At 47.2% G+C, this 22,038-nt stretch overlaps 2 protein-coding genes across 5 annotated transcripts in view; one reads left to right on the top strand and one right to left on the bottom strand.

Moving 5' to 3' along the window:
- Positions 1-8,013: 8,013 nt before the first annotated feature.
- LOX (lysyl oxidase) lies at positions 8,014-21,799 on the bottom strand. 2 transcript variants are annotated; one of them, XM_062189267.1, is made up of 7 exons: positions 20,869-21,686; positions 20,482-20,590; positions 19,091-19,228; positions 16,755-16,911; positions 13,945-14,040; positions 13,481-13,596; positions 8,014-10,137 (listed from the first exon to the last, which is right to left on the bottom strand). In XM_062189267.1, the coding sequence occupies exons 1-7, from the start codon at positions 21,461-21,463 to the stop codon at positions 10,131-10,133; spliced, it is 1,218 nt and encodes a 405-aa protein (XP_062045251.1). In that variant the 5' UTR covers positions 21,464-21,686; the 3' UTR covers positions 8,014-10,130. The 2 variants fall into 2 exon arrangements, with proteins under 2 accessions (XP_062045251.1, XP_062045252.1); XM_062189268.1 differs by lacking the exon at positions 8,014-10,137 and having other exon boundaries at positions 13,477-13,596; positions 20,869-21,799.
- ZNF474 (zinc finger protein 474) overlaps positions 20,272-22,038 on the top strand; it is a 118,027-nt gene continuing 116,260 nt past the window's right edge. For all 3 annotated transcript variants that reach the window (XM_062189265.1, XM_062189264.1, XM_062189266.1), the window contains exon 1: positions 20,272-20,621. The gene's annotated coding sequence lies outside the window, so the exon portion shown is untranslated. The remainder of the gene's footprint in view (positions 20,622-22,038) is intronic.

Here is a 22,038-nt window from a genome sequence, read left to right as displayed (position 1 = left end):
TCCTCTGCCTTGTGGCACCGGCACACCAGGTTCTAGTCCCGGTCGGGGCGCTGGATTCTGTCCCGGTTGCCCCTCTTCCAGGCCAGCTCTCTGCTGTGGCCCGGGAGTGCAGTGGAGGATGGCCCAAGTCCTTGGGCCCTGCACCCCATGGGAGACCAGGAGAAGCACCTGGCTCCTGCCTTCGGATCAGCATGGTGTGCCGGCCGCAGTGCTCCGGCTGCGGCGGCCATTGGAGGGTGAACCAACGGTAAAGGAAGACCTTTCTCTCTGTCTCTCTGTCTCTCTGTCTCACTGTCAACTCTGCTTGTCAAAAAAAAAAAAAAAAAAAAAAAGCTGAAGCAGAAAATGAGAGCTAGGAACCTGGTGTGAGTCTCCCGCAGTGGGTGGTGGGCACTCAAACTCCTGAACCAACACTGCTGCCTCCCGGGGTTGTATTAGCAGAAGCTCATGTTAGGATCAAGAGTCAGGTTATTAATCCAGGTACTCTGGTACAGGCTGCAATGTCTTAGCAACGGGGCCACACACCTGCCCCTGCTCTTCTATTTGGTGGTCTGAAGATTTCTTCCTATGAACCATGCCAACATTACTAGGTCTCTTATAAATGAGATCTTAGAAAAAGTGTATTTCCTAACCACTTGTTACTAGCATATGAAAGTTCTTTTGTGTCCTGTACTCGATTATTTTATTGGACTTAGACAAATTCTAGGATGTTGGATTTTCTTGGGATCTGTTCTATCTTCATAGTTAACTTATGCTCTCAGAGCCTCTTAGCCATCTGTAAAGTGAAGAAAATAATAACTCCTCCTCCATGGTTATGTGAAGACAGTGTGGTAATTTGTATATACGTAAAGCCCTATATCTAGAACATAATAAAAACTCATTACCTCTGTAGTATGAGGCCTGGTTTCTGTAAATACAGCCTCCCGTAAGATACCAAGGACCAACTTTTTGAGAAGCACCATAAGAGGAACATGTTAGCTTTCGTAAGAAATTTATGATTGTTTGACCTGCGTAGCACAGGTAGTGCAGTAGAATGGAAGTACTGATTTTGAGGGAAGACCCAAAATATTCTTAGGGGGAAAATCCATTTCTTAATTTTTCTAGCATATTCAAATGAGACCACTGTTTGAGGTTAAGCACTCAGACTAGCTGTTGCCATGTCACTGGGGTAGAATAATCCCCTATTGTAAAACTCACCCATGCAGAGAGAGGAGAATATGTGGGTTTTTTTCCACATCGCCATTACTCAGTAGTATTCCTTTGAGAAAACAGGAGTATTTCACTAATACACAAAGACAAACAATGGAAGAGAAAAGAATGGATTGTGAAAAAACTGCGAACAATGAGTACCGTAGATGACTTACTTTTAAGATTTATTTTATTTGTTTGAAAGGCAGAATGACTGAGAGAGAAGAGACAAAGAGAGTGGTCTTCCATCTGCTGGTTCTTTCCCCCAAATGGCCGCAAGGGCCAGGGGTTGGGCCAAGCCGAAGCCAGGAGACAGGAGCTTCTTCCAGGTCTCCCACATGGGTGCAGGGACTCAAGCCCTTGGGCCATCTTCTGCTGCTTTCCCAGACACTTTAGCAGGGAGCTTGATGGGAAGTGAAGTAGCTGAGACTTGAACAGGCACCCATGTGGGATGCCAGCATTGCAATGGTGGTTTAAACCTGTTACTCCACAGCACCAGGCCCCCATGTTTGACTCTGCATGAATGACATCTGCCAACCTCTGGTGTGTCTGTTAGGTTTCTTTGTGTCTCCCGTGTGTCTAGAGCAGCCACAGTTTCAGCAACTATGGGTCAGGCATTGGTACACGACTGAACCTACAAAATGCTGTCACTGGCACCACTCATGCCTGAGCTCCAGCTTGATGCCACTGTGTTTCTGGTGAACACACTGTGTAGGTGTGAAATGTTAAGGCAACAAGGGTTCCATCCTCAGGAACAAGGAAACCAAGAGAATTATTTTTATCTTCACAGAAATAGAAAACACAGCCAGAATTTGGTTAGTGATGAGCTTCTGCATTCCTCTGTGGAGTAAGCGAGCTTTATGTCAGGTTCCTCCACTGGAAATCAGAATCTAAAAGCACATGAAATGGTCACAGCTACCAGGTTGCTCTTTTCCTGCACATCGTAGCCATAGCAGTAACCCAAATGTAGATTCTTTAAATTTTTTTAAACATATAATTATCCTTTTTTTTAAAAAAAAAAAAAAAGACCACTTTAATACTTTAAAATGATAGGCCCTACTGCTGACTGTATGGAAATGGTGTAACTCACTAGTTTGAAAATGACTGATTGGTAATACAGGCTCCAAATTAGCCAGACTCAAAAGTTACACATAGGTTCAATAATGTACAATGCAGACCAACATGTTGCCTGGTATGATAGGTTTAAGCTATATATATATATATATATATATATATATATATATATATAGGTTCACTCCGTTATAAATAATTGAGTGTGGGAAAGAAAAGATTTTTTAAAATTTTTATTTTTTTTATTTAATAAATATAAATTTACAACTTTTGGATTATAGCAGCTTTTTCCCCCATAACCTCCCTCCCACCCACAACCACCCCATCTCCCACTCCTCTCCCATCCCATTCTTCATCAAGATTCATTTTCAATTATCTTTATATAAAGAGGATCAACTTAGTATATACTAAGTAAAGATTTCAACAGACTGCACTCACAAAGATGCACAAAAATATAGAGTACTGTTTGAGTAGTAGTTTTACTGTTAATTCGCATAGTACAACACATTCAGGACAGATATCCTACATGGGGAGCAGGTGCACAGTGACTCCCATTGTTGATTTAAGAATTGACACTCTTATTTATGACGTCAGTAATCACCCAAGGCTCTTGTCATGAGCTGCCAAGACTATGGAAGCCTCTTGAGTTCACCAACCCTGATCTTATTTAGACAAGGGCATATCAAAGTGGAAGTTCCTTTCTCCCTTCAGAGAGAGGTACCTCCTTCTTTGATGGCCATTCTTTCCGCTGGGATCTCACTTACAGAGATCTTTCATTTAGGTCATTGTTTTCTTTTTTCCTTCCTTCTTCTCCCCTCCCCTCCCCTCTTCTCCCCTTCTCCCCCCTCCTCCTCCCTCCTCTCCCCTGCTCTCCCCTCCTTTCCCCTCCTTTCCCCTCCTCTCCCCTCCTCTCCCCTCTTCTTCTCTTGTCTTGTCTTGTCTTGTCTTGTCTTCAGCCTTAAGGGCTGATTCTGAGGCCGCAGTGCTGTTTAGGGCATTTGCCATTCTATGAGCCTGCTGTGTATCCTGCTTCCCCCCATAGGATCATTCTATTCCTTTTAATTCTATCCTTCATTATTTGCAGACATTGATCTTATTTATGTAATCTCTTTGACACTTAACCTAACCTTTTTTTTTTTTTATCAATTATGTGCTTAAACTGATCACTTTAACAAGTAAGATGGCATTGGTACACGCCACCTTGATGGAATTGAATTGGAATCCCCTGGCACATTTCTAGCTCTACCGTTAGGGGTTTCCGAGTGAGCATATGCCAAACTGTGTATCTCCTCCCTCTCTTATTCCCACTCTTATATTTAACAGAGATCACTTTTCAGTTAATTTTAAATGCCTAAGAATAATTGTGTGTTAATTAAAGAGTTCAACCGGCCGGTGCCATGGCTCATTAGGCTAATCCTCTGCCTGTGGCGCCAGCACACCAAGTTCTAGTCCCAGTTGGAGTGCCGGTTCTGTCCCAGTTGCTCCTCTTCCAGTCCAGCTCTCTGCTGTGTCATGGAAGGCAGTGGAGGATGGCCCAGTGCTTCGGTCCTACACCTGCATGGGAGACCAGGAGGAAGCACCTGGCTCCTGGCTTCGGATTGGCGCAGCGCGCCAGCCATAGCAGCCATTTGGGGGGTGAACCAACGGAAGGAAGACCTTTCTCTCTGTCTCTCTCTCTCTCACTGTCTAACTCTGCCTGTCAAAAAAAAAAAAAAAAAGAAAAGAAAAGAAAAAAAAAGTTCAACCAATGGTATTAAATAGAACAAAAAAAAATACTAAAAGGAATAAAATAGTAAGTTGTTCCTCGACAGTCAAGACAAGGGCTGATCATGGTGTCCATTTTACTTCAACAGGTTTCCTTTTAGGTGCTCAGTTACGTTGTCACCGATCAGGGAGAATATATGATATTTGTCCCTTTTGGACTGGTTTATTTCACTCAACATGATATTTTCCAGATTCCTCCATTTTGTTGCAAATGACCGTATTTCATTTTTTTATTGCTATGTAGTATTCTATAGAGTACGTATCCCATAATTGCTTTATCCAGTCATCTGTTGATGGGCATTTAGGTTGATTCCATGTCTTAGCTATTGTGAATTCAGCTACAATAAACATTGAGATGCAGACAGCTCTTTTTTTCCAGTTTAATTCCCTTTGGGTAAATTCCAAGGAGTGGGATGGCTGGGTCATGTGGTAGGGCTATATTCAGGTTTCTGAGGACTCTCCACACTGTCTTCTATAGTGGCTTTACCAGTTTGCATTCCCACCAAGCGTGGATTAGTGTCCCTTTTCCCCCACATCCTCGCCAGCATCTGTTGTTAGTTGATTTCTGTATGTAAGCCATTCTAACTGGGGTAAAGTGAAACCTCATTGTGGTTTTGATTTGCATTTTCCTGATGGCTGGAGATCCTGAGCATTTTTTCATGTGTCTGTTGGCTGTTTGGATTTCCTCTTTTGAAAAATGTCTGTTAAGGTCCTTGGCCCATCTTTTTATTGGGTTGTTTGTTTTGTTGCTGTGGAGTTTCTTGATCATTTTATAGATTCTAGTTGTTAATCCTTTATCAGTTGTATAATTTGCGAATAATGTCTCCCATTCTGTCGGTTGCCTCTTCACTTTCCTAACTCTTTTGCTATAAAGAAACTTCTCAATTTGAGGTAACCCCAATTGTTCATTTTGGCTTTGACTACTCATGCCTCTGGGGTCTTCTCCAGGAATTCTTTGCCTGTTCCAATGTCTTGAAGGGTTTCCCCTATGCTCTTAACTAATTTGATGGTGTTGTGGCATAGATTTAGATCTTTAATCCATATTGAGTGGATTTTTGTATATGGTGTAAGATAGGGGTCTTGTTTCATACTTCGACATGTGGACATCCAGTTTTCCCAGCACCATTTGTTGAAGAGGCTGTTTCTGTTCCAGGGGTTGAGTTTAGCTCCTTTGTCGAATGTGTGTTGGTTATAGATGTTTGGATTGATTTCCGGTGTTTCTGTTCTGTTCCATTGGTCTATCCATCTGTTTTTGTACCAGTACCAGGCTGTTTTGATTATAACTCCCCTGTAGTAGTTTCTTGTGAAACTGGAATTCCTTGACCCTCTGAATCCTATGTTTCTGTATTCCAGGATTCAACCCACTGCAGATGGAAAACTGTTGTTTGTACTGAGCATGTGTAGCATTTTGTCCCTGTCACCATGCCCTAAACAATACTGTGTAGAACCTGTTTCCACATCATGTACATTATCAGATATTATCAGTCATGTAGAGACAGTTAAACTATACAGGAAGATGTGCCTAGGTTACAGGCAAACACAAGTTCCTGGAAGGGGTTTAAACATTTATGGAGTATCCTGAAGCCAGTACCTGAGGAATACCAAAAACTTGACTAAACCATGTTCTATTTCAGAAGGAAATACAGGCCCTTCCCATTTGTTAGGTGTCCCTTGTTAAAATCTTTTCTTTCCCGAAATAGAAGAAGGCACAAAAAAAAGGGAAAAATCTGCCATGTTCATGGATTGGAAGAGTCAAAATTATCAAAATGTCCATTCTCCCAAAAGCAATTTACAGGTTCAATGCGATACCACTCAAAATACCAGACATACTTCACAGACTTGTCAGTCTCAAGTCTACATCAGCTTTAACTGCAAGCACCCCTTAAGAGTGAATTATTTTTGTGGGTTAATTTTTTCAAAGCTTCTCCCTAAAACACTTGACCACAGTGGGAAGCCTGTTTGGCCAACTTCCAGGCTAATCTGGTGCATATTTCAATGAGAATTACAATATAACATTTTCTCTTAGGTAAATAATTTGTACCTAGGATTGAACGTGTTTCCTAAATCAAAGTGGTTTCATCACTCCTTGGAAACCCTAACCAAAGCTGTGTGACCTTGTAGCACCTGCTCTGTGTCCTTGGGAGTAGCTGCAGATGGTGCCCAAAGTGAGGATAAATTCATGTTATGACGGGGCCGGCACCGTGGCTCACTTGGTTAATCCGCCTGTGGCGCCGGCATCCCATATGGGCACTGGTTCTAGTCCCGGTTGCTCCTCTTCCTGTCCAGCTCTCTGCTGTGGCCCGGGAGGGCAGTGGAAGATGGCCCAAGTGCTTGGGCCCCTGTACCCACATGGGAGACCAGGAGGAAGCACCTGGCTCCTGGCTTCGGATCGGCACAGCGCCAGCCGTTGCGGCCACTTGGGGAGTGAACCAATGGAAGGAAGACCTTTCTCTCTGTCTCTCTCTGTCTGACTGTCTATAACTCTACCTGTTAAATAAAAAAAAAAAAAAATTCATGTATGACAGCATCTACTTCACTCTATCTGTCAGGTGATCCTATCACACAATTTGTTAATACAAATGGCAATGAAGCAAAACCACCAACCATCTACGTGGCTTGAACGTAATAACCTAAAATGAAATCAGATAATGTATTTGTATGTAAGAACAAAGGACCATGATAGATACTTGAAATCATTTATTCAAGGCATTTTTATATAATCTTGCAATCATAATATAGGCATATAATAAAAGAATATGAGAATGCAAGGATGAATATAAAGCCAGTGTCTGGGCATTTAAAATAAAAGCTCTTCAAAGTTACAAATGTTCTACAAATAGGATTCCTGAAATAATTTGGGAGAAAAAAAACCTCATTAAAAACATAATACCAAATGACATGTCACTTAAGCAAGCAATTATATATTAATTAAATGTTTATATTCCCATGAGCTAAGACTTAATGCATTTTACATTCAAGTTGAAATAATTCAGCACCATTTTAGATTGAAGGATAAATGAAATACTTTGTGTACAAAAGTGGCCCAGGACATGGAATAGCAGGTATGAAACTTAAATCTGACTTAACATACTGATTGTGAATATGAGTTCAAGACATGAAATAGAAAAGGGGTATCCTTTGGTCACCAGTTACTATACTATCAATATGAAAACAAGTTACTTTTAAAACATAGTATCTCCCAGCCAGATCAGAAATTTAATATTTTAGTGCAATCTGCCAAAGATGAGCACTGAGTATCAGGGAAATTTTATCAAACTGCATTTCTTCTAGACTCTGAAATTTAGGAATGTTTCTAAGTGTGATTATCCTATAAGATTTCCAAGAGCAAAAAAAAAAAAAAAAGTTTTGTTATTAGAAATAATGCCTACTGAATAGAAATTGTAAATAAAATTATTATATAAAAATATAAAGATTTTTCTGGATATAGGCAAGTTGTGTATTCACTATGTCACCATATTGCTGGGAGGCTGAATCCTAGCCTTCGGAGGTCAAGATCTCTTTAGGTTTGGGTAACAGGCTATATGGGAGACTCAGAATTGTTTTCCTATTTGTCTGTGTCCACAGTCTTTGAGTACAAAAGCCAGTCTCTTCTCTCTTTTTAGATTTCATATATCAGTTTTACTTTTTGTGTTCAATAGTTTCATTTAGAATTTGTTTAGGCTGAATTAGGCTCTGTATTAATCAGCCCCCTCGTGCGTTATCTGCATTTTGGCAGTTATTCGGAGGGAAGACTCCTTGAAGCCCCAAAATGTTACATGTGAAGTCAACATGTCCAATTACTGGGAACGTTTGGGCTGATGGCAGGAAGAGGAATGTTCACTTAGGTTATTCTTGCTTATCCGCAAGAAACTTTCATTTCCTAATTGGAAAAACTCCTTTTTCAAAATCAACGGAACAGTACACGTTGTATTTAAAGGGCAGATACTTTGGGGCCTTCGAACACATTTTTAATTATTACAAATACATAGATGCATATGATAATGTTTATTTTTAAATGAATGGTTATGAAAAATAACTAAAATGTTAAAGACATGTGCTTTTTGTAAAAATCCTATGAATTTTATGGATCATAATGACATTTAAAGAAAAGTGACAGAAGTTAGCATGTCTTTTCTACGTCTCAATGCCTAGCAGGTGTGTGTCTGGCATATATTAGACCCTCAAATGATGATGGATGGACAGATAAGAGGTATAAAGAATGGTGATAAATGTGTCTTCTGCTATGGAGCCAAAGGCCATGATGTTGGCTAGATTTCAATACAGGGTAAGAATCTTAATGAAAAGATGGATGTGATATCTGCAGACACCAGTCTGGCTCAGTATTAATACTGACAGTAGTTTTTGGTTGCTTTTTTTTTTTTTTAAAGCAAATAACATAAAATACCTCTATTAGAAAAGATTATCATTTGAAAGGAGCACTCTACAATCTTAAAACTAAGAAGCAATGTAAGCCGAAGAGGTACATCAAAGAAGCCATTCCACAGCTCAGAGACTAGCCCTCTGTATTCTCTGCTGGAAACATGTGCCCTGGCCAGGAGGACCAGGTGTCCCGCTGACTGCCCCCACGACTCTCCGTCTCTGGCTGCTCTCACCACGGATGCACCCAGTGAGGGTACATCACTGCTCATCACTGGTGTCGACTCGACCACTCTTGCAACAAATAAGACGGGATACCAAGTCTCTCTGAGAATTCTGCCTACCCTGTTCTGGCACTGGAAATACCTTGAGACTTTAAGACCTGTTAACGTAGGAAAAACGTTTGCTTCAGCACCATTCACTTAAAAGTCTGATTAGAATTCTTTACACATCTTTTGAATTTAGGCAAAAGAGAAAAATCTCCAGATTCTTTCGTGGCTTCACAGTTTAAAACAAAATCACAACTGTCTCCTTATGCAGCACAGTCCTTGGTGTTACAGAAAGTATTCTTCCCCCTCGCTTATCATCCCTAGTAGGTAATGCCACGTGCTTTGTTAATTCAGACTATCTTCCAGACACACACAAACGGGTGCGACTGGTTGCTGGACAACGTGGTTTGACGTCTTAAGAGCACAGCACACACACTGTCATCGAGTCTGAATAATTTAATCATTTTTAGCAGTTCTCTTTTTAAAAGCTGAACATTAAAAAAAAAAAACCTTGAAAATGCCCAGATGTTTTCCATTATTATTTTTTAAGTATTTGAGAGACAGCTGTGGTGTGGGGGGCTTGTCTGCATGGTTTTTCTGTGAGCAAGGAGATTCGTTCGGTGAAGACTCTGATATGCTGAGAGGCACAGCATCTCTCGATTCATCACATCCGTCATCACAATGACTTCCCAGTTACACAGCTCTCCGTGTGTCATCGGCCCCAGGAGGGTAACTGTAAGGACGCCACCCAAAGTACCTCTGCCCATGGGAAAACAGAGTGGAGGCAGCATCACTTAACGCCTGACAGGAGCCGGGCGGCCCGTTACTTGGTTCACTCCACGTCAGGATGAGGTCGTGCACTCGACAGCAATTACACTATCTATGGATTTTAAAATGTAAACGTAACTTTGATAGAGGGCTGTAGCTATCTGAATACATACACTGCCATTTCTCTGCTATATAGTACATTTCTTGACACCGATGGGAATGTGTTCCTTCCTCAGCACCAAATGCATCGGCGTATGCGGTAGGAGCATCATTTCTCAGTTAACCTAGGCTAGGACATACATCAGCCGGTTAACAGGCTGATCCGCGGAAGTCCCAGCACTTCAGAACATTTTTCAGTTCAAAGTAATTTTGGCTCATCCGTGACTATTAATAATTACAAAAGAAGCGTAAGAAATGTGGGGTTCTTTGAGAAAGCCAAGTATGCAACTACAGAATTGAAACGCTGTGTTATTTCATGACGTACTGTGAATAATATTAGAAGCTTCCCAAATAATGTTGATGTAAATGTTCAAAATCCAGTTATGTGCTTTGTTGTCAAGCGGGCCCAACAAAAATTCCCTTGTTGATCTCTGTCCTTTTTCAAAATACATCATCCCACTGAAGCTTATCTACGTTTTCCCCACTTCAGAACACCAGGCACTGATTTATCCGTTGGGAGTTGGGGCTGGCTTTCTAGTACCTGGATTAGGGAAATGAAATGAGACAGATGGTTAACTGGATATTATGAATGTGTACCCTAGCCACACTTAAAGTCACCCCTTTTACAACTTCACCTAGCCACCTGCCTCCCACTAAGAACGGTCACCTAGCGAGATCATCCACGGATGGATTATTTTTATAATTATTTGAAGAAAGCCGCTATGTTAGCAGAGCACAATTCTGATGCCCACGCTCTTGATGTTTTCACAGAAACGACCTGTGAAACAATCGAGAGGAAAGCAGGGCTTCTGGGACCAGCAGCCCGGACCTGCTGAGCTCATTTCCTGGAAAAGGGTGCCACGTCCGAGGGCGCCCTGCCAAGCTCCCCACGCTGCTTCTCAGCGGTCCTTGTTCGGCATGGCTTTGGGTGAACAATGATGCCCGCGTAGGCAGAATCTGGAGCTGAGCCAGTCTGTCAAATGCTGTTGGATTTAAACTGTGGTCCCGTCTACAGAAGGGAGAGTGCACTTAAGTCCACATCATAAACCATCAGCTTCCCAACAGTAAATTCTGGGAGGGGAGAGAATCTCATCGTAGCATCTGAGAACTGGAAGGCATCTCTATTCTCCTGGTCCACGTGGGGACTGGCTGTCATGGGGAAACAAGGAGAAAGGCTACAGGAATACACCTACTGCCTGTGTGGTTTTAACCATGCCCACAGAAAGCCATCAGATACCTGACCAGCACGGAAAACAACCAGTGAACTGAGAGTGACAGACGGGTGTTGCAAAAATGAATATTATTAGCGCCGGGATCAGACACGTCGCTGCCTCCACACTGGCTGATGCAGGCGGAGCTCGCGCTGGCCTGTGTGTGGTCATGTGGTCCCAGCTTATTTCTTCACTGTGTTTTGCCCAACTCTGCGCTCCGTGGAACTACAAAACTTAGGCTGCGCTGAGCTTCTCCAAACACGCGGCTGCCAGCTCCTCCTGCCGGGAGCCTGCCCCTCCCAGCATGCCTTGCTTTATTCCCCCCAAGCGCAGTCCTCGGCCTTCAAGGCCCAGTTCAGACTCCGTCCTGAAGTCACCCTCAAGTCTCAGCCTGGAGAAACCTCTCCTCCTCCCGAGCTCTGATCCCCAGGGAGGAAGCCCCCAGGGAAGTCAAAATAAGAGACAAGTGTTGGTGTCTCCTCTATAGTCAAGGGTCCTGTGCGATTCCGTTGACTTTGCATTCACAGGAGTCTGATTTTATTATCTTGTGAATCTAAGTGTGGGTGATGTCACTTCCTGTTTTCATATAATTACTGTTCTTGTTAACACTGTACCTCACCCACTCTTGCAGCTTAAGTGTGGTTAAAAATATCAGCTCTGTGTGTGTGCTCCCAGAAGGAATCCCCCTTGTAGAATCATCATAATGCTGGATAACAACATAAGTTATTTTTTCAAAGTACTGGCAATATCCAATTCACTGGATTCTCCTGATGACAAGAAGGCAGACTGTGGGGACTGGGGCAGTAGACTAAGTCTCCACCTGCTGTGCAAGCATTCCATATGGGCTCTGGTTCAAGTCCCAGATGCTCCACTTCTAATCCAGCTCCCTGCTAATGCAACTGGGAAAGCAGCGGACGATGGCCCAAGTGCGTGGGCCCATGCTCCCCTGCGGGAAAGCTAGAAGAAGATCCTGGCTCTTGGCTTTGAACTGGCCCAGCTCTGGCCCTTGCAACCATTTGAGGAGTGAGCCAGAGGATGGAAGACCTTTCTCCCTGTCTCTCCCTCTGTCTGTAACTCTGCCTCTCAAGTAAATAAATATTTTTAAAAAGGATTTATTCATTTGAAAGGCAGAACGACATACAGTCACCTCTCTGGACCTGTTCCCTGTGGGAGGCTGGCATCACGGCTGGGTGTCACTTAGCCCAGTACAGCAGAGGTCCATCTGGTCCCATTGTACTTTAGTGTCAGTTATGCCTGTGTGTGTGCGTGCATGTGTGTGCGTGTGCGTGTGTGTGTATCTTTTCCATTCCAAACCACTGGAGACAGAGGGTAGTTTCCCTAATAACTAAGTGCAGAGTGAGCTCTCCAAGGAGCCACACTGGTACCTGGCCAGGTCTCAGCCCCCAGGGAGTGGAGCAGGAAACCAACATGACACAAAGGAGATGTGGGAGGTACTGGAATTACTGTAGTGAGGCTATGAGCCAGCAGTACAGGAGTCACAGTTATCTCTGCATCACTCTCAGTATTGCTAATATTGAAGGGGCCAGTGCTATGGCATTGTAGGTTACACCTCCACCTGTGGCACCGGCATCCATTATGGGCATAGGTTAGTGTTCTGGCTGTTCCTCTTTCAATCCAGCTCTCTGCTTATGGCCTGGGAAAGCAGTGGAAGATGGCCTGAGTGCGTGGGCCCCTGCACCAGATGGGAGACCCAGAAGAAGTTCCTGGCTCCTGGCTTCGGATCAACCCAGCTGTGACCCTTGCGGCCATTTGGGAAGTGAACCCAAGGATGGAAGAACTTTGCCTCTGTCTCTCCCCCTCTCTCTCTGTAGCTCTAGCTCTCAAATAACTAAAATCTTAAAAAAAAACAAAAAAAAAAAAACTCACGACCTCAAAAAACAAGTAGTACAAAACTGAGAGCAGGAATGAGCAGACAAATGGAGAATGAGTGAACCCGTGAAGGAATTGTGAGAATTAACCAAAAACAACAAATCCATTTATTTGACCTAAAACTGCACCAATGTTCCGGGGATTTCTAGTGTGCCATGGCCAGCTCCACATAACGTGGTCCATAAAAGGAGCCAGGCTTTCTGTGTCATGTGCATTTCCACAAGAGAACATCTCACTGCATTTTCTCGGGACTAGCCCTTGGCTGGCAGAGGCTTCCCCGTGGACAGTGCTGCGGTCACACTTGGAAGCCCAGGCTCTGTGCTTTGGTTGGGTTAGGAAAGGTACCCTTCTGAGGGCGTGTGACCCTGAGCCCCAGGGCACGGGCTGGTGTGGAGCCCAGCTGGAGAGCAAAACCTGCACAAGGCAGCTCAGGTGCACCTGGCAAAGTCCACACTCTGCAGGTTCACGTGCGGCAAATCACTGTTGGGGGTTTGGGATGAAAGAGAAATCTTTGGTGACTGTGCGTGCCGAGGCTAGCTCTGCTCCTCAGCCCTGCTGAGCCAGGGGCACTGGTGCCTCTCAGTGTCCAAGCAGAGCTGTGGAGTTGTCTGTCTCACTCTACCCACATTCTCCCTACTGGGAAGGTGTAACTTGGGCAGGAACCACGGAGCATCAGGAGATGGGGTGGGACAGAGGGGCAAGCTGGGGAACCTGTCTAGGTTTAATGGCTTTCATTAAAGCATCTTCATGCTAAAATTTCCATGCTGAGCCAACAAGACTTACGGTGAAATTGTGCAGCCCGAGGCATACGCGTGATGGCCCGTGTAGCGAATGTCGCAGCGCACGACGTTGTTGGTGTAGTCCGACTCAGGCACCAGGTAGCTGGGGTTGACGCTAACCTGCACGACAGAAGCAGCAGTGGCATGAAAGACCGGCCAGTTTCCGTCTATTCCCCAGGGCTTCCACGGGGGAATGATTAACAAGCGACCCCACTGAATCCAACAGGGAGAGGAATGTGAGTGTGAGGTTTAACTCTGGAGAAGGAGTTTAACACAGAACACAGAAGGAGACTTCTGTTGGTTCTCCCTTGAAGTTCTGGAAAACAGGAAATGTTTCTCACAATTCTGGAGTGTTTGCAAATAGTTCTAGGGGAGGCATAAATACTTCCAAGTCTGTGATATTTAACACGCGAAGCTGCATCTGTAGGTTTGCCATGGAAACCTGCGTCCTGTTGGTAAAGGTCCTACCTTCAGAATGTAGTTGCCGGGCTGGACGTCTGTGATGTCGATCCACTGGCAGTCAATGTCTGCAGCGTAGGTGTCGTAGCAGCCGGGACTCAGCCCCTGAACAAGCAGGATAAGAACGTTCAATGACGTCATGTGGTCCAACAACGATGGAGGATGTGTTCACGTCCACAAATCGCATTTTAATTTAGTCCTACGTACAAGGGTTTCACCTAAAACGATACTTACTTTTCATCCGCCTCACCTCCAGCTAAAAGAGATACAGGACTCACTCATGTAGGCAGTGGCACCCCTGAATCCCAAAGGCGCCGGAAGTCACCAGAGATAAACACATCCTTCTGGGACCAAGGGGGCCTCTGCGAACCTTCTGGAACATTGCCAGTTCAGGAATAAAAGCCACTGAATAATTAACTTGGCACCAAGGTCCCCCTGCCAGAGAATCGTCCCCCCGCCCCTCTTGAAAACTTGGTTGCTGTTACTCTAACGCCAGTGATCTCGTGCAGGACTCTTATCCATTTCTGCCCCGCATTCCAATCGTGCTAGGGACCTATCTAACCAGAGCTGCCTGATGCCAAGCACTCGTTGCATCACTGAATAGCTAACAGTGACTAAGCCAGGAAGAATTCTGTACATGTTAAATACACAAATCCAATTCGTAATAGTACAGGAGGCCTTGGCTCTGTTTTATAGATAAGCAAACTGAGGCACACTAGGGTCAAATAACTCACCAAAGGATACACAGCTAACAAGTGGCTGAGCTGGCTTCACGTGTAGGCAGTTAGGGTCCACCCACTGTACTCTTGGTGGACTACACGCGCTGCACCTCTCTGTACTGTTATCACGCCATCACTGAGCAAGCTTGTCACACTGAGGGACACTGTGGTGCTGAAGCCCAGCTTGGTCAGCAGAGATAGCAAATGCATCTCTGCCTGCTGTGCCAATGTGGGCCTGGCTATATCCTGATGGGAGATGAGTTGGGGAAGCCCTGTGCTGTCCCCGACAGGTCAGACTCACAAGTGCGCGTGCCACAGCCGTGAGAAACACATCCCACTGTCAGTGCCGCTATTCCTCCCTGGGTCCGTGTGTCCATTACTTAAACTATTTCTACTGCTACTCCCACTGTTCACTCATGACGTTGTAAGACTGATGAGCTGGCATAAGGCTTTTAGACAGGTGTAAATAATGCTATCTTCAAACTAGAGAGCTTGAAAGAATGTTGAAACCAGCACTCTAGGAGCCCCTGGCAGGCAGAATTAACTCTAAGCTTTGATAACCGGAACCAGCAAACCAGAAAGCAAGAGATCCGGGGCCAATAAGCAAATGGGAATTTCATGTGGCCAAGTCAAAAATATGAAGCCAGATTACATGCAGAACCTTAACCATGGCTCTCTAAATCAGCTATGAAGTTATAGCTAAACACAACTTTTTATTATATTAACATGGCTGATGTGACTGTGTTTGGTTTTGTATACACTTAGTAGTTTGTTGGCTAAGAACACAGGAGTTAGATAAAAGTTTAAAGAAATGAGACTTTGCTTTACACTTGAAGACAAATTTAAGCAGCATTATAGTAAAACTAATCTAAGCTGACGCTGACAGCATTTTTCCTTTGAGTCCATGTTCAAGAGACAGGGTCCGGTGGGGGTGGGTGGAGCACAAGTCACTTACCAATGCAAAACCTGGAGAACAGAGGTCCAACAGGGTTTACATGGAGGCTCACTGATGAGAAAGGTACCATAGAAAATGAAGGAGCAGGACAACTTCATGTGCTGCGCATACCTAAGTCCCAGAGGCTGCTCTCTGCAGAGAGAGCTGTCCACAGTGCCTGCTTTTCTCAGTGGGGAAAATAAACTCCAGGTCCCTGCACACGTGGTCGGGGACCCAGAGACCACTGAAGGAAAAAGAAATTACACACAAATGCATACGGCGTGGTCAGGGACATCTCCTGTTGCTTACAGAACAAGTACAGCTCCAGAGCTGGAGAATTTCACACCACCCCATCACTGTGCTGCTCCGAGCTTAGGGAAAGAAGTGATGGCAATATATAGGTCACCCAGAAGCTTCTTGCCACAGGCCTGGAAACTGCTTCCCAAGACGACAGCTGCAGATCCCTCTGTACCCTGGCTCATATACATTCACTCCCTCTCGCCAAGACTTGGGCTGCAGTAAAATTATAACGTCCTTCAAAAAATTAGGGTTGCATATGGAAATATTGACACGGCTCTTAACGGACACACATTTTCCAATTATAAGACACAGAAACTGCTTAGTTCAGCGGTATTTTAAAATAGCCATCCAAAGAACATCTGCCATCAATTATACTGTAGTTTAAATATATGCGTGCAGGAAGAAACTGTATCCTTCTTATTTGCATTATTGAAAGAGACAATTCTTTAAAGCACTTTTAGGAACCTTACAAATTTCCTCTTGTTAACCTCAAGCACTACCGCATGTTTAACATAATAGAGGGAGAGAGGAAGGTTTTGCAGGTGCACACACAGGGGTGTGCCTGCTACAGTGACTTCCCAAGCTATTTCAGTATGGATTGAGTGCAGATGTTACAAACCTCAGCCATTTTTAGGGCAAGCTTCCGCTGTGCGTCGTGGAACGTAACAAAAGTCCACACTGATCTGTGATCAACAGGGGTTCCATGCACAGCTGGAAACACTTCAGAAGTAAGCTGGGTCCCCAGCCCGCGGCTTCCCTTTTGCCAATGACTGTCCAGCTTGCAGCGTGGAAGATGAAACAACGGATAAAAGAGAGGTGAGAGGAGAGAACGCAGGCACTGGCTTCCCTCTCTGAGGCCCACCTACCTGCGTGTGGGCAGTACATGCAAATCGCCGGTGGTAGCCATAGTCACAGGAGGTGTCCTCCAGACAGAAGCTGGCTTTGTGACCTTCAGCCACCCTCCTCTGGGTGTTGGCATCCAGCAGGTCGTAGTGGCTGAACTCATCCATGCTGTGGTAATGCCTAATGTCCCACACAGCAAAGAGACGGGGTCAGTGACACACAGAGCTAGCACAGTGAGCAAAGGATTGGACTTCCCTGCTGCCTCCCAAGTTTCTTTCTTTTTTTTTTTTTATTTATTTTTGACAGGCAGAGTGGACAGAGAGAGAGAGACAGAGAGGAAGGTTTTCCTTTTGCCGTTGGTTCACCCTCCAATGGCCACCGCGGTAGGCGCACTGCGGCTGGCACACCGCGCTGATCCGATGGCAGGAGCCAGGTGCTTCTCCTGGTCTCCCATGGGGTGCAGGGCCCAAGGACTTGGGCCATCCTCCACTGCACTTCCTGGCCATAGCAGAGAGCTGGCCTGGAAGAGGGGCAACCGGGACAGGATCGGTGCCCCAACCGGGACTAGAACCCGGTGTGCCGGCGCCACAAGGCAGAGGATTAGCCTAGTGAGCCGCGGCGCCGGCCAAGTTTCTTATTAAAACTGAGATGAAGTTTCTCTTCTAGAGAGTTGCACTGGACTTTTCTCGTAAGGGCAAATATCTATCAGAACTGTGAGCTTTCTTAGCTACTCAGGGAAAAGACTTGTTAGCATGAGTATCTTGCTTTTCCATTACTCCCTGTTTAAGCTCTGAATGCTAACAGAATAGACAATAAATTATCTGGGCTTCAGAAAAGCTTGGCGCATGTCCTGTACAAGGTCTGCCTTGGCTGCACCACTGATGTTCCACTCCACCAAAGAAGCACATGACCGTCGCTGAGATTTTATAAAACACAGCCCTTGGATAGTTAAAGTCTTTACTGAAAAGCAAAGGAGAAATAATGGCACGTTTCCTGCACCACTGCTATTAACATCGCATGAGCATAGTCAGAAATAAAATATCCTTATGCGATCGCAAATTAGGTGGCTCCGGGCTACTTGGCTCGTTTCATCAAGTAGAAGGTGCTGAGCTGTTCATCTTCTCACACCCGGCGCAAAAACGACGAGGAATGGCTTGCATTTCAGAAAGGAAGCTGAAGGCCACACATCAGGATTTCCAAGGCCAATGACTGCATGACCGCTTGTGAAAAGCTTTAAACTGAGGACAGAACAGGAACCACCTGGGTTGGACACAGACTTTCTAAAAAGAGAAGGCTCCTTCTTGGATCACACAGAGTACATCACCTACATCTTTGAAAACAGTCTCTGCATCTTTTTGATTGCAAAATGTGGTGTTTATTAAATGCCATCTAAGAGGCAGGCATTGTGGTGCAGCAGGTTAAGCCATCACCTGCAGTGCCGGCATCCCACACGAGCACCGGTTCAAGTCCCAGATGCTCCACTTGCGATCCACCTCCCTGCTGATGCACCTGGTAAAGCAGTGGAAGATGGCGCAAATGCCTGGGTTCCTGCACCCACATGGGAGTTCCAGATGGAGTTCCAGGTTCCTGGCTTTGGCCTGGCCCAGTCCTAGCTGTTAAAGCCATTTGGCATATGACCTAGAAGATGGAAGATATCTCTCTTCCTGTTCTCTCTCTCTCTCTCTCCCCCTAACTCTGCCTGTCAAATAAATTAATATTTTTACATATTTTACATATTTATTTATTTGACAAGCAGAGTTATACACAGAGAAAGGGAGAGATGAAGAGAGAGAGGTTTTCCAATCCGCTAGTATGCTGATCCAAAGCCAGGAGCTTCTTCTGGGTCTTCCACATGGATGCAAAGGCCCAAGCACTTTGGCCATCCTCTGCTGCTTTCCCAGGCACCCTAACAGGGAGCTGGATCAGAAGTGGAGCAGTGAGGATTTGAACCAGTGCCCATAAGCCAAAAGCGGCTTAACTTACAGTGTCACAGTGCTGGCCCCAAATAACTCATTTAAAAAAAAAAATGTTCTCTAGTGCTAACTGCGGGTGATTTTTGCTGTAGACAGTTTTAAGGAAGCACTCCTGTGTATCTGAGAGTAAACTGTTCTGCAGGGACCTGCCATCTCCTATCCAGTGTGGAGAGGCTGGGCTTGGGCTTTCTAGTTCTACAGAAAAAAAGACTGTGCTAGCTGGTGGATTAACTCCTCTGGCTGTGTCAAATTTAAAAGAGAACAAAATTCTACATGACAGCAGTGTCCTCCCTCTGGGTGAGACAGAAGACTTGTGTCTGTCCCATCAAGAATCACCTGAAAAAGGGAAAAGCAACCCCAGAGGACCCAGGAGGCCGTGCACTTACTGGTGACAGCTGTGCCACTCCCAGGAGTATCTCGGTCGGCTTGGTAGGAAATCTGACGTGCCCTGGTTTTTCACTCGTTGGGGGAACCTGAGCAGCACCCTGTGGTCATAGTCTCGGACATCTGCCCTGTATGCTGAACTGCAATTTTGAAAGAAGATATGGGGTCAGGGTCACAGCCTATGAGCTACAGACACAGAATCACAAACAAAGCCCACTGCCCATTGTGACGGCCTCCCTGCCCCAACAAGCCTCGCCCATGGGCTCTGAGAGGCCGACTTGAGAGTGAGTGAATGAAACACAAGATAGAAATCCAGGCAGAACTTAAAAAAAGTGAAAACATAACAAAAAGAGCACTAAAAGTCTCTACGTGCGACGTGAACTGTATACGTAAAATCGGTTACCAACATGAAGAAGGGACACGGAAGTGCGAAGTCTCCCAGACGAAAACCCAAACCCAGACCTAACTAACGATTTGAACTGCAACCACACATTTCTTTTAAATTGTTAACGGAGATCTAAAACGGGGAAATAATTTAAAAAAAAAAAATGTTCAAGTTCGGATCACTAAATGTGGTAACTTTTAACCAGGGAACTGCACTGAAGTGACACCCTAAGGAGCTCAGTGATGTGAGTGATGCAAGACCCAGCAATGGACATGAACTTGAACTTCTTCCCTGGCTTTAGCCCGAGACCACAAAGGGCCAACGTGGAGGAAATGCACACAGGCCACGGTCTTCCCACTGCTGTCTTTCGTGTGCATCTGCTCAGTTCTCTCAACGACCTTTTTTTTCACTGCATTTTTGCACGGCACCACGGAAACGTGCATTGCTCCCTCTGCTGGCTTGCCAGCCACACACGCCGCGAAGCCCCATCCAGAAAAGGCTGTTTTATTTTAGAACTGATGGGAAAACAAAGCTCTTGCTTCACGGTCTCCTTTTGGCTGCAGGAACAGCAAAACAACCAAGTTAACCGTGGCCTCAGACAAAAGAGGGAAAGTCAGCCCTTCCCAATGAGGAGATGCCACAGTGGCAGAATCGCCCCCACTCTCTCAGGAGCGGATTCCCAAGCTCTTGGTTTACCGTCCTGTTTCCTGCATTAGCACAGAGTCGTTTTACACTAGGTTATCGGAAACAGTCGGCTCCCGGGTTTCAGGATCTCGGAGAGAAAACACAAGTAACGTGGGGGCTTCCAGTCTCCCAGATACGCGTTTTTGCTGCGGGTTGGAAAGGCAGGACGCAAAGAAATCAAAGCTTTAACGCTCCGTGCAGGAGGCCAGCATCTGCCCAAGAGGTCGCGTCCTGTCTGCAGGAACAGACCCAGTGGGGACCCGGCAGCAGGGTGGAACCCCGGGGTGGGGGGCAGGGCCGCCGAGACCCCAGCCCAGCCCGTACCTGGCCAGGCAGTTCTCCTCGGCGGCGCATCTCAGGTTGTACATGGACATCTTCTGCACGTACGTGGACGCCTGGATGTAGTAGGGGTCGGGCACCAGGTCCGGGAGACCTAGACGCCAGCAGGCGACAGAAACGCCGCGGTAAGGCAGGCCGGCGGACCCCCGGGGCGGCTCGGGTGCTCGCAGGTGCCTTACTCCACGCCGTGCGCCCGCGGGGGCTGCAGGGCGCGGCCGAGGGGGCGCGCGCGCGGGGCTGGGAAGCGAGGTGAAAAGGATGCCACAGGGGCCAGGCGCGACGCGGAGGACCGCATCCGCGCGGCCCCGGGCCCGCCGCACCCAGCAGCCACGTCGAGGGCACGGCGCGGGGCCGGGGCGCGCGGGCGCTTACCGTACTGGAAGTAGCCGGTGCCGTAGCCGGGCCGGTACCTGCTCCCCGGCCGGGGCCTCTCGTACGTGTCGTAGTAGTTGTAATAGGGGTTGTCGTCCGAGTACTTGTAGGGGTTGAAGGGGTCGTCGCCCACCATGCGGTCCACGTGGCTGGGCGGCCGCAGGTTACTGAGCGCCGGGGGCTCGCCCTGCGCCGTCCGGTTGCCAGCGCGCGAGGCGCCGGCGTCGCGGGCCCCGGGCGACGCGTAGCCGGCTTGGAACCAGTGGCGGCCGGGGGGCCGGGGGCGGCTGGCGGCGGCCGTGCGGTTGTCTCGCAGCAGCAGCACCGGCGTGCGCTGCTGCGGGCCGGCGGCGCGCTGGGCCCCCGGGGCGGCGGCGCCCGCGTCGCGACGGCGCTGAGGCTGGTACTGGGCGCCCAGGCTCAGCAGGCTGAACACCTGCCCGTTGTTCTCCCATTGGATCCTCTGGCGCCAGGCGCCCGGGGCGGCCGGCGGTTCGCGCGGGGGCTGCTGCTGGCCCGCAGCCTGCGGGGCGCCGCGCACGAGCGCGCAGAGCTGCAGCGGCCCAAGCAGGAGCACCGTCCAGGAGCAGAGCATCGCTCCCTGCACGGGGTCGTCCCCAGGACGCGGCTCGGAGAAAACGGAAAATAAAACTTAAAAAAAAAAAAAAAAAATCGGGGCTCAGATCACGTGCGGGAGGGGCGCTCTTCCACCAGGGAGGCGGGCGCAGCGCAGGCCCCTGGGTCCCCGACCGAGCCGCGCCGAAGGGACGCTTCGGCCCCTGGAGCAGTCGAGGCGGCCGCCCGGACGTGGCGCGCGTGGCTCTCGCCTCCACCGGTCCCTCTGGAAGGCGGCGGGGAGCGCGCAGCGTCTGCAGCGGAGGAAGGAGGGGAGATTTTAAACTTTCTGGCACGTTTGCAAAGTTACACAAGCCGTCCTGGCGCGGCCGGCCCTCGGCGATTTGTTCACGTAATGCGATTGGAAACGTGCGCGGCGGACAGCTCCCCGCCCGCCCCGCGCGCCCGCCCCCAGACACGTTGCAGGGCGCGCGCGCTCGGGGCGAGCACGGAGCGCCGCGCGCGGCCCGGGACGCCCGGCTCTATCTGGGGCGAACATGCAGGAATTTCTGAAAGGCTCAGACAGGCGACGGCAGCCAGGCGGTGGGCCGCCGC

This window comes from Lepus europaeus, chromosome 4, assembly GCF_033115175.1.
Source record: "Lepus europaeus isolate LE1 chromosome 4, mLepTim1.pri, whole genome shotgun sequence".
In the NCBI taxonomy this organism is placed as follows: Eukaryota; Metazoa; Chordata; class Mammalia; order Lagomorpha; family Leporidae; genus Lepus; species Lepus europaeus.
This window is presented reverse-complemented; position numbering and strand designations above follow the sequence as displayed.

Excerpts from the sequence above, each read along its gene's own strand:
- LOX (XM_062189267.1), bottom strand. The coding sequence starts at position 21,463 with ATGCTCTGCTCCTGGACGGTGCTCCTGCTTGGGCCGCTGCAGCTCTGC. Across the intron at positions 14,041-16,754 it reads CATGTACTGCCCACACGCAG|GGGCTGAGTCCCGGCTGCTA; the intron begins GTAGGTGGGCCT and ends CTGCTTGTTCAG. Across the intron at positions 13,597-13,944 it reads CCGGCAACTACATTCTGAAG|GTTAGCGTCAACCCCAGCTA; the intron begins GTAGGACCTTTA and ends TCTGTCGTGCAG.